The sequence below is a fragment of the Thunnus maccoyii genome, chromosome 8 (genome assembly GCF_910596095.1).
Source record: "Thunnus maccoyii chromosome 8, fThuMac1.1, whole genome shotgun sequence".
NCBI classification, from domain to species: domain Eukaryota; kingdom Metazoa; phylum Chordata; class Actinopteri; order Scombriformes; family Scombridae; genus Thunnus; species Thunnus maccoyii.
In genome coordinates this window covers 29,436,720-29,452,330 of record NC_056540.1, presented here as the reverse complement: position 1 = coordinate 29,452,330, position 15,611 = coordinate 29,436,720, and the positions used below count along the sequence as shown (strand labels likewise).

The 15,611-nt window shown below is 39.2% G+C and overlaps 1 protein-coding gene across 1 annotated transcript in view; it reads right to left on the bottom strand.

Annotated features, from left to right (window-relative positions):
• Positions 1-15,611, bottom strand: part of LOC121901982 (polycomb group RING finger protein 3) — a 63,424-nt gene that overhangs the window by 10,861 nt on the left and 36,952 nt on the right. Inside the window, exons 4-7 of the mRNA XM_042419115.1 lie at positions 14,606-14,702; positions 9,132-9,187; positions 8,681-8,788; positions 1,773-1,861 (exon numbers count right to left, since the gene is read on the bottom strand). Of these exons, the coding sequence (XP_042275049.1) occupies positions 1,773-1,861; positions 8,681-8,788; positions 9,132-9,187; positions 14,606-14,702 (350 nt within the window). The remainder of the gene's footprint in view (positions 1-1,772; positions 1,862-8,680; positions 8,789-9,131; positions 9,188-14,605; positions 14,703-15,611) is intronic.

Sequence of the window (15,611 nt, the reverse complement as noted above, 5' to 3'; positions counted from 1 at the left end):
AGCAAATTAAGCGGTTTCTCAAATGTGATAATTTGCTGTTTTTTGTCACATATAACAGTGACTTGGATATCTGGAGGTTTTGGACTGTTAGTCAGAAAAACAAGCAAATTGAAGAACTTGTGGCCTCTTAGAAATTGTGAATGCAATTTATTCACTATTTTTTAACCATGAAAATCAACTGAAATAATGAAAATAATCATTAGTTGCAGGCCTACCTGGATCTAAAGAAAACCCCTAATTTTGATAAACAGTATTTTCTGTTTGTCAGCCGTTTCCTTTCTGCAAGACTTACCTTCCAAATCATCACCACTAGCTCACAAGATTCATCCCTCCATCTTTAAACTCCTGAAAAATTACATTCTATGATTTTTGGATCCCATCTCGTCGCCCTGGTGACTCGTCATCATCAGGGCTTTATTCTCCTCTCAATCCAGTAAATCTCTCTCTCTCTTTTTATCAGTCATCTTGTATTTCTCTGCTCTTCCGCCTCCCTCCCCCCCTCTCCATGACATTTGACATTACTGCATTCGGCTCACTCAGACTGCCGTGTTAGCTATTCTAGACGCATTCTGCACTGCTGCCGAGCATCCAAAGGGCAAGATCTTCACCCTCATCAGGGCAGGCTGCCTTTCCCTCATGACAATAAAGAGCTGGTTGATTGGAGAGGGCCTGTGCTGTCTTTTTTTTTTTTTTTCTCTAAAAACAACAGCTAAAATGGGTACAAAACCAATTTTCTTCAGCCAGTGAAACATTAAAGAGCGCAGGGGAGCTGCTTTGCTTTCTGAATGTGACTGTGTTCCTGATAGCGTCTGTCCAGCACAATAAGTCCACTCTCTCTGCATTATTAATATCATTTTCGGGTGCTTGGGAATGTGCCAGAATACAAATGAAATCACGAAAAAGCCCATTTCCATTTTAAATGCAGTCAGTGGATGGCAGTGGCGTGGCACTGTGGTGTCTGTCACTAAGTGGAACCATACAACAGCCACAAAACCAAAGACAAAAGCACCCAGTAATTGTAAAACAGCCCAGTAAATCACACGGGGGCCACGTTTATAAAGGCAATAATTGGTGTTCCGGCTTTTAAGGCAATTGTACCAACAATTATCACTGACTGTATTTTTTTCCCCCTTTGTGTTTTGTTCCTGACAGACTACAGAGCAAACCCATAATTATTTTATCCAATTTGCTTCTTCTAATCTCAGCTAAAAGACAAACCAATGAGCGCTACCCTACCTTCCTTATAGACTATAAAACTGATTTATCATTAAAGAGCTTTATTATATTATAGTGGTATCTCACCATGCAGATCCGTTACATTTGGTTTTATTTACCCTGATTCTTAGATATCCGTCTCTCAGATTTCTGCCTCCACATCAATATATTTAAGGATGAAATTTAATTTATGGCGCTCACAACATTTAAGAGAATTCAAAAGCAAACATCTCTTTCCAGAAACAAAGTCTCTGTCCTCAGATGTCACAGTCGGGACTATTTCTTTGGTAGAAATAGTTTTCTTTTGGCAGTTTAAATAATCTTCAGACATCGCTGTCAACAGGTTTTAAATTTCCGTAGTAGAGAATTTGTTTCTTTAAATGTCAAAGAGGCAGATATCTCCAAACCTGAGCAAATCAAACCCAAACTATTTTCACTGTCACTTTTTTTTTTTTAACCTATCTAACAACGTAAAAAGAGAAGCTGTCAATTTAAGATGCCCTGGAGAGAATAAATGAGAAGCATAAGTTTCTGTCTATCAGTAAATTACGGCTAACCTGCTCGTCGCTACGGTGATAGTCGTTGTCCTCCTCTGGTTTCTCCTCTCCTGCCTCCTTATTGGCCGTGTCCTCTGATTTTGCGTCGCCTGTTAAGGAAACCAAAGAGAGAAAACGCGTTAATATTTGCTTCCCAAAGTTGAGCAGAATAACAGCTGTAATCCACAAATGCACAAATACACAATAAAACTGATAAAAACTTTTTTAATTTGTAGTTCATGGACATCACTGACTCAAACTGTATCGACATGTTTCTGTTTTTGCTGCAGACGATCCACTGATCAAGCAATGTGTGAGTTTCTCTTTATCATGCTCATTAACCCAAGTCAAGAAGCTTAACAGACAACCGCGGTAGCCCTGCTGAAAACAAGACTTGTCGGATGCACCGGAAACTGGCATGTTTGTCTCTCTGGCAGTATTTTAACAGCCTGTACCAGCTGGAGTGTAAAAACGCCTCCTGCAGAAGTCCATTTATAAGGCAATTACATGTCCGAGGGTGTCAAAGCATCCTTTGTATGACTTGTCCGCTGTCTAGGCACGTCTCTAATACGGGAAAACTTCTGATCAAGTAAAAATCCCTGGTTATTCTCCGCACTGATTAGCCTACATGAGGGCATTTCGCCCTTTTTGTGCCTTTCTCAGGAAAATGGAAGCAGAACTGGAGGGTTTAGAGAGAGCATCAATCTCTGGCAAGTGAACATAAAGGTAAAATAGGAAGAAAAAGAGATTTCTCACTCTGCGCTACTAAGGGTAATGTGTTCAGAGTGTTTTGCGAAAAAGGTAAGGTACTGTTTAATAATACACCACACGTACAGTTCACCATGAGTCAATTGTATTAAAACAGTTTTTGTGAAAGGATTAAAGCCAGATTAAGTAAACTGCCTGAAGAGAGCTTATTTAAAACTTCATTTCATAAATGTTACTTTACTAAGTGTATTGTGCAATCTGAAAGTACCAAATCATTCCCTTTAGAGAGTAATAGTGTGAGTGTGGATGACTTGTGGATGGACAGATTGTACCAGGGAAAATAAACAGATAGAAGATATACAGAGCTATGAACTTTGACTCAGCGATGCAGCAGTCAACACAAAATTTAATTTAACTGTCAGGAGTCTTCAACTGCAACCTGGTCCAAACTAGTTACAGGCCCAACTAACCATGCACTTTCACAATATATAATGTGTTTATTGTCAGTTTTCTGTAACCTCATGGGTTAGATTTTATATATTTGAAATATAAATGAACAGATTTACTTAATACAGTCAGGACTTAAAAAGAAAATTACTTACTACTTACTAAACCTGACAATTACAAGTGCACAACAAAGACTTCAGACAGATAAAGTATTGTTGTAGCAGCAGTGCAAATTATTCTCTCAAATATTAGATTAATTGTTTGGTCTAAAACTGTAATGAATTGACATGAGTTCTGGAAAATTAATTCATGATGAAGTAAAAACACAGAAAAACAGCAAATCCTCATATCTGAGATGCTGAAACTGGAGAATATTTGGTATTTTCACTTGATAAATGACTAAAATGATTAATGGGTTATCAAAACTAAAACAAACAACTTTAAGTATGTTTCCAACGCTGTGACTTTATAGAGACTTCCTGCATTAACCTGATTTCTTATGTGCCCATAAACACGGTGGACGCCAGACATATAACCACCTTTTAAATCTAGTATGAAAAAAGCTGCCACGAAGTCGTCCAGAACCGGTGTGGTAATACGTTTATTAATGGATTTTCTCGTTGGCTGTAATATTGTAGTATTATTGAATTCTTAGATATGAAACTTAGTTATCAAAGTCAAAATTGCAGGTTTTATGACTAAAATTGCTGCACAGATAGGTATTGCTTTTCTGTAACCTTTAAAAAACAAAGAAATTCAGTTTATTCTTTCTGGATTCAGTGGATGTAATAACGTTGTGTGTGTGTGTATGTGTGTGTGTGTGTGTGTGTGTGGTCAGTTTACTCCTCCTCAGACTGAAGATGGGATTCTGTGACCATTTTCTGTTTGGGCTAACTGTCACCAATCCCGCAGAGTATTACCGGGAAAGGTCTGAGCTTGCTCTGATGTCTCTGCGGTGATTGTCTCCAGAGTCGGCCTCGCTGATTGCTTATAAAGACGGGCTTGCTCTTATTGTTGTGTCTCACCTTCAAACAACCCCAGAGTATCTCAGTGGCTATAAACAGACATGTAGGCCTGGCTTGTGTTTGAGGTGGCGGCGTCAGGTAATGGGATGATTGCTCGGTTTCGTCTGTCTCTTGCACAGTTCCCCTTTTTTGTCTCGGTTTAACAAACTAGTCCGGGTAGAAAACTGGATGACAGGTTTATGATTTATGGGATCTCTAACATACAATCAAATCACAAAGGCATGTACCATAACAATATCAAGTGAGGCTACATGGGGAATGAGATGGAGTAAACTAGCAGGGTGTGCATGTGTGTTAGTGTGTGGGAGTTTATATTGTCATGAAAGATTAAAGTGCACTCAGCAGACTCATCATGGCCCCGTGGCCCTCCATTTTCTTGTGCTAAGTGCTCCGGAAACCAGGCAATTCAGAGGAACGAGAGTGTTGTGTGCTGGTGCCGACCAAGTTTTTATTTTGCTGGAGTCGTGTGGTGCTTGGAAGAAAACTCACTGTGTTTGCACCTCAGAGTGGTTTGTGTGGAAAAAACTTAGATTTATATGTGGTGTTTCAAATGGTGTGATGCTGTCCTTTCATGTTATTGGTCGACTGATGGGTTTATGCATACCGTGTGCTTTTTTAGTCCCTCTATACTTAACATGTTGGGAATACTCCACTACCATCATCTGACTATCAAACCACCTGATGGTCCTGAAAACTCTACCTTGCTCCATCACTTTGTCCAACTCACATACATTCAATTCACTGTCATATATGACAAAGAACATCAGCAAATGATCACATATGAGAAGCTGGAACCAGAACATGTTGGGCATTTTTTCAAATGATGATTAAAACAATTATTCCATTATCAAAATAGTTGCAGATTATCCGTTGCAGCTCTACAATGAATTGCTTAATACAGTGCGGCTTCAGAGCAATGAGGAAACATTAATGTGATTTGGAAGTAGCACAATTGGCTGTTGTGGAGAAACTGTAAGTGTTTAGAACTTGTGTATAAATGGGATAGAAGTGGATTATATTACTGTTTCAATAGACGATTTGATATGTTTTGACATGTCTGTTTGTTTTGGGGGGTTTTTGCCATGACTTTGGGTCGCCAAAATCCATTTAGACTGCTATGAATCCAAGCAGACTATTGTACAGCTGCCATTTACTATCAAGAAAGCTGCAACTTTTTCAGAGCCACCTTTCACACCAACAGGCAAGACTGGATTACCAGCTGGGCAAAATGAACAACTACCCCGGGGCCCCAAACCCCACAGGGCCCTAAATAATCCCAGTCTCACAGCGAATCACTTAGCTTTTGGCAATTTGAGTAATTAAGAATTTGTTAGGTAATTTTCATAATATCAACTTGGATGCACCATTATTATAAAACCCTGTATCAAATTACGTTTTTAAAACCTTTATCACACCTATATGTTAAAGTATACACAGTCATGTACAATTTATACATATACAGACACATGCACAGTCTGTTTTATCTGTCCTGTTGTTTTTATCCTGATTCATTAGTTTGATTGTTTGAATCTACAGCAGTTGTAAAAGCTTAACCTAAGCTTCAGCCAGCTAGATGCCCCGTTTACATTACATTACATATCTGTATCTTACAATGATTATCTGTATGGTCCCCATTCATTTATTGCTGTATCTTAGCTTATATTGTGCTAATTTGATGGATATTCCAAAATAATTTGGTGTGGGAGGATCGATGGGGGCCTACCAGCAGGAGGCCGATGATTCGTTTGATTGTTGGAAAGGAGACGTTGGCATTTCTCTGCACCAAAATTCACATTTGCATCTTTAACATCGCTGTTCCTGAATTCAGCTTTCAGGAATTAGAGATTTATTTTAATCAGCTGGTTAGAAAGGACCTTTGAGAGAGTTTCTATTTCTGAGGGATTCTGGGTAATGAACCTTTAATCGAGTGTAATGCGGCTCTGCTAGGCTGTCATAGAGTGCCCATTGTCACCTGTAGTTAGTGTAGTGTGATCTCTGCTTTACTCAGTGTTAGCTTTGGTTTGCCATTCTCAAATAGGAGCTAATGAGCATCATCAATTTTCTCGTGTGGGGGAATAACGCTGGAGGCAAACAACCGAAATCTGTGTGTGTTTTACAGGAAAAAGTTACTCCTGTAGTGGTAAGATGGATGCTGGGTATTCTCACTATGACCTGCATGAAATACATCAAATTATTCGGCTTTCACATTTCACCAAATGGACAAAACAGCTTCAAATTTAGAAAAAAAAAACTCTACTGACACACGAGAGAAAACCTCCTCACAGTTTCCACTTCAGTGAGGTTCTGGTAAATGAGCCTCCAAATGATGCAACACATTTGATTTTCTAGTTTATGTGTCAAAAATATTTCACTGCGGAGGGCCAGAGGCATGCTCTCTGTTTGTATTTGAGCGGACATGACGGTGAAATGAAATCCAGGAGTCCCTGGCTTTCTATTTCTGTTGGCGCCTCTGCAAATGATGCTTAAAATGTGTTTGTGTGTGTGTGTGTGTGTGTTTGTGTATGTATGTTTGTGTGTGCGCGCTGTAGCTAAACCTGACTTCGAGCGACGAGGCAGGGAAGCCAGAGAGCAGTTCCACTTCCATTTGAGCCTTAATTACCAAAATCAGAGAGGGGGGATTAAGCGAGCGATTAGGCCTGCCGGCATGACAGCCCTCTGGGTACACATTACACCAACCCTTCGAAGAGAGAGCTGGTTTTAGAAAAGTCACTGTGCACAACAAGTAGACCTGGGACTCGTTCTGATTGGCTAAACTGTCTTCATCTCTACTGCTTAATAGCTTCTGATGTTACTTGTGGCTGTGCCTCTAATGTTACCTATTATAGGTTGAGGACTTCAATCCTTATATGGAACAATGTGAAGAGCAAGACAATCACACTGCAGTTTTATGACAATAACAAAAAAACAATTGTAGAGTGTTTAAAAATGTAAGAATTGGCCGTTTTTCCACAGTTACAGTTTAACTTAAATCACGCCGAGTTGAGCCGAGCGATGAAGTCATGTGTGTAACAGCCTGTAGCCTCCCAGTAGGGGATCACCACACCGGACTACAGTGTTGTGGCCCTGCTAGTGACCCCAATATGCGACTCAAACCAAAGCCGTGTCTTGCAACCTGAACCTGGTGACTAAACGTGGTTCAACTCATTTTGTGGAGGATGAATTTCATTTTGTATTCCGCTGCACTTTGTACGGCGACTCTGAGGAATCGTTTGTTTGAATAGATTCAATCAAAGATATCTTGATTTGTTTTGGTTGTCTGAAGGTGTTTTTAATCTGGAGATTTACAGATGGCTGTTAAGACAGAAAACACTGCATCATAACGGGCTATTTCTATCATTTAAACTCAGTGTTTTGAATTTGTGGGACTGTACATTATGATTTATCATGTGGCCATCCTAGCTATTGTACACTGAAATTAACAAAATCAATCAATCATGTGTGGATGGGGTAGCAACTAGAGAAAAAACACTGTTTTTAAAAGTCTTGCTGTGCTCATCTTTCAGTACTTTTGCAGCTACTATCTGAATCTCTGTGTTCTCTGTTTAGTTACATCTCTACATCTCCCGTTTGTACTTTAAGATATCAGCATTATTACCATGTGCTGCACTGTGGTAAACCCTAGAACACAGCACGATTATTAAAATTATTATTTACCATTAAAACGGCATTATAGTTTGTGTTACCTGAAGAAAGAATGTCTCCCCTTTGGTTCATTATTGTTGTATAAATCACCAAAATTATTATTCCAGAGAAAATGTGCTTCTTGATGACTTGCAATGCACTGTAAGGTTTTTCTTGTTCTGGTACTTCTTAATTCTTAAGGTGGATTCATAGTTAGGCTGCATTCATATATATTCTGTGTTTTCTCCTACAAGTTTTGGATGCAGATAGTTTCTGAGCTGAAGACAACAATGACTATCTAAACCATCTTCTCTGCATTCTGCTTGCAGCATATTGTTGCTCTCTATCACAGCGACTGCACGGCAACAGTCTCCTATTCAGTGATGAGACTAGGTGAGCATTCCTGTTGACATTCAATATCACAAAGTAAATGACAGAATGTAAACACAGATACTGTAAAAAAAAACCAACAACAATACAGCCTGTTCATGTACGAATGTCGAGTGTTGCAGCGGCGCCATCGACGCTGAATCAACCAGACGCTGAATCAACCAGACGCTGAACTATGAATATAAACCGATGCTGGTGGTATGTAGGGGGGATTGTGTCAAGTATTAAGCTACTTTTAATGAGTCCAAACTGATTTCAGAGAAACAAACAATACAAATCTATGCTCAGTTTTCATAAATATGCAAACTACATAATGTTTAACTGTGTGTTTTCCTCAGGCAAATCATAATTCTTAAAAATCTCCCACCACTTAATTGTACTCATTTTGTAAGGCAACCTACACATTTTCAGTTTTTTGTTGGTGTGTTTGAACACCTCACCGAGTTGACCCACGTGTACAACCTAAGTGTCATGTTGAACACAGGAAAAAACCAAGTAGGTCAGCTGGTAAATCAAGTTACTAAAGCCACCGGGGGGTTTAGTTGTTGGATTCACACACAGGCCGTCCTCGGTAAAACATTTGACCTGAGAGAATCGACTACCATCTGGACTTCCTCCATGATGGTAAACGTGTGAGGAAAGACAAAATGTTATGTGTGAGTCCTCTGAGTTTGTTTATAGAGACGGCAGAAAGAGGAAGTACGGGGTGGATCGTACCATTTCGCTGATCTAGATGAGTCTTCATGTTGCAAAGCTCTCCTTTAATGTCCCCGGGCACCTCCATCCCCAACTTCTGATAGAACTCCCTCTGCTTCTTTATCTCCGCTGCACCGGGGGGAAGAGAAAGGGAGAAAATAAGAGAGGGCAGTGTCTTTTTTTTTTTTTTTTTTTACAAGGTCACTGCAGTCAGCGAGGCTTTTACAATCCAGTGATGTGTGTGATTATTATGTCTGTGGGCTGAAACCTGCTTCATTAGCTCCTGTAAGACCATCAATAACAGCAAGAATATTGTACTAAAATGTATTTTTCTATATATTTTCAGCTTGCAGACAGTGATACAAGGACATCATTAGGACACAATTATAACGACATTGTTGAGGTTAATTGGTTTGTTGGATAATTTGTGGGTTGGTTGAGGCATAACAAAAAAATGATACATGATGCTTACCCTCTTGAAGTCCGGGTACCAACTTGTAGACAATGTCTTGCATTGTTCTGTCATGGCTAGAAAAAGAAGAAAATGATAAGTTAATGGGAAATATTATGTGCCAAAAGCAGCTGAATGTGTAAACCCCACATCTCATCACTAAATACTGAAATATTATGAGGTTATACTCTTGGTAAAACTGTTTTTGCAAAATCTAAAACCCTGGCCACCACTCACTGCTTGAAAATAAAAGCTGAAAATCACAAGACGACATTTATGGAGAAATGTCAAATGTTTTAAAAGAGACTGAAAAATGCAAATGACGCAGGCTCTGGGGCTGCTGCGTGTGGAGCATATGCTCTGTCAGTCAGTGTTAAATAACCTTTCCCCGTTTGAGCAGGTGACACAGGTGCACAGTGTGAGTTCTGGTTTGCCGTCACCATGACGGTGCGTTTTAGCAGCCGGCTAACAGATACGACACGGTGAGTTTGTTGCAATGTTATGGAGGAATACTTGAGAAAACGCCTGATGTTTGTCTCCCCTGCCGTCCGGCAGGAGAGTCGTTGTATCTGGGGTCAGGATTTGCTGCCACGACGCTGAGGCTCGCTCCAGAAAGCAGATACACACTGGCCCCTGCTGGATAAAGCTGGTAGTGCATTCTCACAGCCGACACTGTTAATGAGATCTGCTGTATACAAATGTCTGTGTTCACCTTATTATAGAGCTCTAAAAGTCTACAGGAGGAATGAACACCAGTTTTTTTTAAAAGATATTGCCTTATTTTGGTGGTCTGGTGACGGAGCTGTTGTCTCACATGTTGCTCCAAAATCTCCCAAAGGTGTTTCAGTTAGGTTGAGATCTGGTGACTGTGAAAGCCACAGCGTATGATTGGTGTCATTTTATACTTTTCAAACTGTTCTCTAACCCCTCGTGCTCCATATGGAGGCTTCTGTGTTTGTTTCTTCATTCATTTATTGAAGTTTTTCCTTTTATTTGTCACTTTTCTGCAGATATATAAAGTCTATCAGTATTATATGAGTATATATCTGAAGGTCTAGATACTGTATGTTGTCTGTGTTGTCCTTTCATAATGCTGTTTTCTTATTCTGCCATTTAAAGTGAAGTTTAACTTTTACCAGGTTCAATAATGATTTAATAAAAATGGCCTATAAAGCAAGCATCTCTGAAAAAAAATATTTTTACTGTTATATATTGACCTAATGAGAAAAACAAACAGCCATGATGATTACTATTTATGCATTTAAGGGTTTAAATATCCAGAAAATATCACTTTTAGCAAAACGACCATGTACTAGCATTCAGGGAGCACTAACTGATGAGCATATTGACTTTCAGCAATTGATGAGCCGACTGTTATTTCTTGATGCCCCGTGCTGATTTTAAGGTGATTTATTTATGTTTAAATGGGTAAAATGTATTTATGAATTATATAAAAATCCTCAACAGTCTGTTTATGTGGAGCCCAAGTTCCTTTAGAGTAGTTTCAGGTAACAAAACAACAATACAGATGATCGCCCGGGCCTACTGGCATCAGAGTTTAGAAAAAATAAAGCCGTGAAAACCAACAATAAAAATTACTCTAAATCCCCAAAACTACAGAAAACCACAGAAGAGACACTGCAGTTACTTTCAGCACAAGACTGTCTATTAGTTCATTTTTTCCCTGTTAACAAAGCCAGGTGAGATAATCACAACACTGTGAGATTAAATCCCACTCATGACCTTCCAACCAAGTGTCACCCATGTCATTGCTCTAATCTGTTTTGTACAGTCTGAAAAACAGCCTTTAAGGTTTATATTATATAAGGTTAGCAATAACTAACATGTATGTGTTTACAAGGGAAAAAGTAATTTTATAACAAGATCTGGGTGAAAACTCTTTACTGACTGACCAGCAGTTGTGCGTTAAAACAGTTTATTGCGCACGTAGTTCGGCTCAAGTTTAATCACTGTTCTAAATTCATCCGCTACCCGACCTGTAACCATAGCAACATTAAAGAGCAAAGCTGTCAAAGCTTACTCGTTATGAAGTTTTGAAGAATGCGACGCAGCAGAGGGAAAAAAAACGGAGAAAAACGGCGCCTGAAGAGCTTAAAATGATAGAAGAAGAGACGATTAATACAACTAAGGCAACAAAATTGAAGTTAATATACACAGAGACTGATTTGGAGACGTACTCTGTGGTTACGATACCTTACGTGAATTTTATGCCTCTGTTCAGGCTGGCGGTGAATACAGTGTGGCAAGTTGTCATGACAACGGTAAGTTCTTGCTTCATAACTTTCGATTTTGAGTGCAAAACTTTCACCAAAACTTTGCAAATGCTTTCATTTTATATTGTTGGCAAATGACCACGATATAAGCAGGATAATCAACTTGTAGATGTGCGTTAAACGGTTTTAAGGCATCTTCACATCTGGTGGTTCTTCACGTCTCCACGTCGTGCATTACAAACGTTTAACGCACTCTTACTCGCCAGGGAAATTAGCTGGCATTCATCACCAGCTAATTTCCCTCTAGAACTAGAACCGAGTGACGCCAGGCTGTTCTTTGTACATGTTTTGAGTTATGCGAGTATGATTCTGTGATGGATTCATTGTCAAACCAGAATAATTTCGAGTATGAGAAGAACACAAAGGATTAAAACCATAAGCCACACTTGACAGTACAAGTGGCAGGATTAGTCCTGCTGAGATAATTCTCTGTGAGGAGACGTCCGAGTGTTATTTTGAGTTCAATCTCAGACATCAACTTTGATTAATCTTCTTGATGAGCAGATGGGATTTATGTGTCATCTGTGAGGCGTTTTGCCTTCAAATCACTTGTGATGTTTCCCATCAGCTCCAATTTCCTGCAAACAATGAGGCAAAAAACAGCTGTGCGGATAGCTAATGTGTTTGAAATGGAGCATTTCCTGCAAAACAATGAGTCTGCAGACAGCGCAGTTTAGACAGTAATGACTAAATTGCTTGTACACATTTAGTTTGTGTGTCACATTAATCAGACATTAATGTATGAGTGCTTGGAGGGGGCGTGAACAACACGATCCCTCACAGAGGGGGGACTTCTTCCAGAAACACTTGTAAGATGACTTGACTTCCACAATGCCACCTCTTCACTTTAAACTTTTACATTTTCAAAAATCTACAGTATGTGCTTCAAGTCAACAGGGGAATTATAGAAAAGCAACTTTTATCTTTCATTTTAAGAGAAGGTGCAACTTTTTTCAAATTGTTTTAATCATTTGGAGGAACAAGCTTTAAATATTTCCTAGAGGAACTTGCTGTGGTCCACTACAGTCTCATCATGCTAACAAGCAGGTCAACACTACCTGACCATCTCAGAGCTGATTACAGGTAATATATATTATTATAACTATGAACTATATTTGTATTATATTGCCTGTGTTGGCAGGAAAATGTGAGAGATTCAGTATAAACAGATGGTGATAAACTAAAAAATCAATATAAAGTGCCTTAGTGAGATTTATTTATTGAGGTTTTTCCTTTCTTCTGTTTGTAATACAGTCTATACACATGTTGAGGGGTGCAAGTCTCGTCTTGCTTGGTTGGTAAAGGTTATCATTTCCATTTACAATAGAGGCAGTAGAGAAGTGCAGAAATTCGTGTACTCTTGATTAGTTTTTGATCAATATGGGTTTTTAAAGGTTCTTCCTGTTCTCTTTAAACCTGCATTAACTGATTTTTTTGTTTTCAGCAGAAACAAGTCGTGAACTCAACACTGACGTCATCTTTTAAGTTGATATGTCGAACCTGTTAGCAAACAGTTGGCGTCATGTTTCTGTCCACCTGCTGAATGTAAGTCCAGTATTGACTCTCTTTTAGCTCTGTTGTTGGTCTCCACCGTCTCCTGAGGGAAACATCTGGCTCTTTAGCTGCTAAATGCTCCACTATGTTCACCATTTAGTTGCTGACTGTGTCTTTTTGCCATTTGGCGCTGAGCAGGTAGTGAACAGTGGGGTTTTTTAGAGCTGCCTGAGAGCGCTCAGAGTGAACCGAGACAGTAAATTTGCAGCCGGACAGCTAAACAATGAACTGAAACTCACTATAAAGCCCCGTAAAGCCGAGAGGAGCTACAGAGACTGGTGATAATTCTTTGTTGGTTCGTTACTACAAGTGATACCTCTGACACGACACACTGCTGTTTATGTTGAAAGATACTGAATATAGTTGCTTTAAATGTGAGTAATGAAGTGTTAAGTATTCAAAATTCAATTCAATCAAAGTGTGTTAATTTGTAATCATCTCAAAGGGTTTCATAGATTAGACAAACAATGACACCACCTGCTGGTATAGAGATACTATTTTGAGTATTTATTGATTTATTCAACATTTCTTCACCCAGAGAGTCTCTTCAGATACATGTTGGCTACAGATATGATATGCCAATTCACTGTCTGGTATAGTTTTGTCATATGACTTGAAACTCTTCCACTTCGTCTCAGTATCAATCAACAAGTAGCCGGCAATAACAGATCAAGTGTGTTACCAGTTTCTGATCGTGTACTGAGGTGATGTGATATCATGCAGGGCACAGAGATTACAGGTTAGGTTACAGAGAAACTAATCAGTCAAATCACCTTAATTATTGTTTGGAAAGCATGAAAATCTGCACGGCGAATCATTGACGTCCCACCTCTGATCCATTTAAGGCTTTAATAGTAATTTTATCACAATTTCTATTTGTTATTTGTGTTATTGTTCGAAAAATGTTATATTTATTGCTCTGTATGCTGTATGTTTTTGTATCATATAGCCTACATTATAATAAGGGACTACTTTACGTTGTAATAATGAGTCATTGCATGCCCTATTAGGCGCATATTGATCTGTTGTGTTACGTTTGGATTCAACCAGTAAAGAACCATAAAACTTCTCCAGTGTTTTTATTAATAACAGTTGTGTAAATAGGCCACATTAACAACAGTTGTTTTTTTTTTTTTAATAAAAGAAAGAAACAGAATTGCAAATGAGCTCGGATATAAATGCTATGATGTGTAGCTTTAATTTATTGTCTTCTTTCTTATGTATCTGTCTCTATAAATATACACAGAAACACAGACCACCCTCAGCAGATCGGCCACAGAAGTTCAAAGGGTTTTTGTTTTTTTTGTTCCGCAGAAGAGTAGAAATAAAACGTGAAAGGCCAGCAGTACTTTGCTTCTTGGTGGTTTATTGTTTACTGGCAGTGTTCTGCTGATGCCCCCAGAGGCTGCAAGTAATTCCCTGCACACTGATGGAGCACTGTCAACAACAGTGTGTGTGCACGCCTGAGTGTGTGTGTGTGTGTGCGTGCGTGCGCTATACTATATGTTTGTGAGTGCAGGGTTCAGAGAGAAACCGAGAGAGGATGGGTGTATATTGTAGATAGCGGAGAAGAAAGACAGCAAATCACTGTGCTTGTGTGTGTGTGTGTGTGTGTGTGTGTGCGCATGCAGTGGTTCCCTCACTCACCCGATGTACTGCAGTGGATGGCTCTGATGAATAACAATCCTACATGTGGGGCACGTGTTGTTTTCCTCCAGATACTTCACTAGGCAGCTTCTACAGACTGGAGACACAAACAACAAACACAGATGACATATGAGTTACTCTCCAAGCTATAGATATATAAATTAATCCTTTGGCCATGAAATATACAGTACAGATAGTATATTTTCAGATGCCAGTTACAAATAAATGTTTCAGTGCACTTACAGCATCATTGTGTAACTGTGACTGCAATAATCCTGATTATTAGTCTTGAATATTTGTGGAATAATTGATAAGCCGACCAAGAGAAAAATAGTTGACAACTATTTTGATAACTGATTAAAGGTCAAGTTATGTAAATTGCACTTTTTTATGTCTTTTCAACATAAATGTGTCTCTGATGTGTCCAGAGATGTCCAAACTATGAGAAAAGACCATCCTCTCTCTTCTTCTTCTACTCCATCTTTCAGTAAATGTGTGTACAAAAACACTGATTAAATTTGGCTCCCTTTATGACATCATAAAGGGATCTGTTAAACATATGACCTCCCCCCAGTCAAGAGAAAGTGTGTGAAGCCTTGATTTGAAGCCAACTAGATAACAAGTCGTAGGTTGGATGGTGGAAACTCTTTTTTTTCATGCTGCTTTTTGTAGAACTTTGAACTGCAACGCTAGCTTAGCTAGCTTTGTTGTTATATGTTAGCCCGCTCTGCTCCGTGATCCTCACCAGTACGTGTGTGTTGCTGCTGTAACGTTATGTAAATGTACTTGATAGACAGGCCATGAAGGTACCGATGCACGTGTGAAAAAGAAATAGTCAAACCGCAGGAATTTGTTTGCTTGGCAACGTTGTGTAACTTGGATTAGCACCCAGCAGCTAACATGCTCATAATGCTGTAGTGGCCCGCTGGGCACAGTCGAGCCAAGGCTAAAACGTCCATTCTGGTCCACAGATACACTCAGCGTTACCGTAATACTAATATTAGTG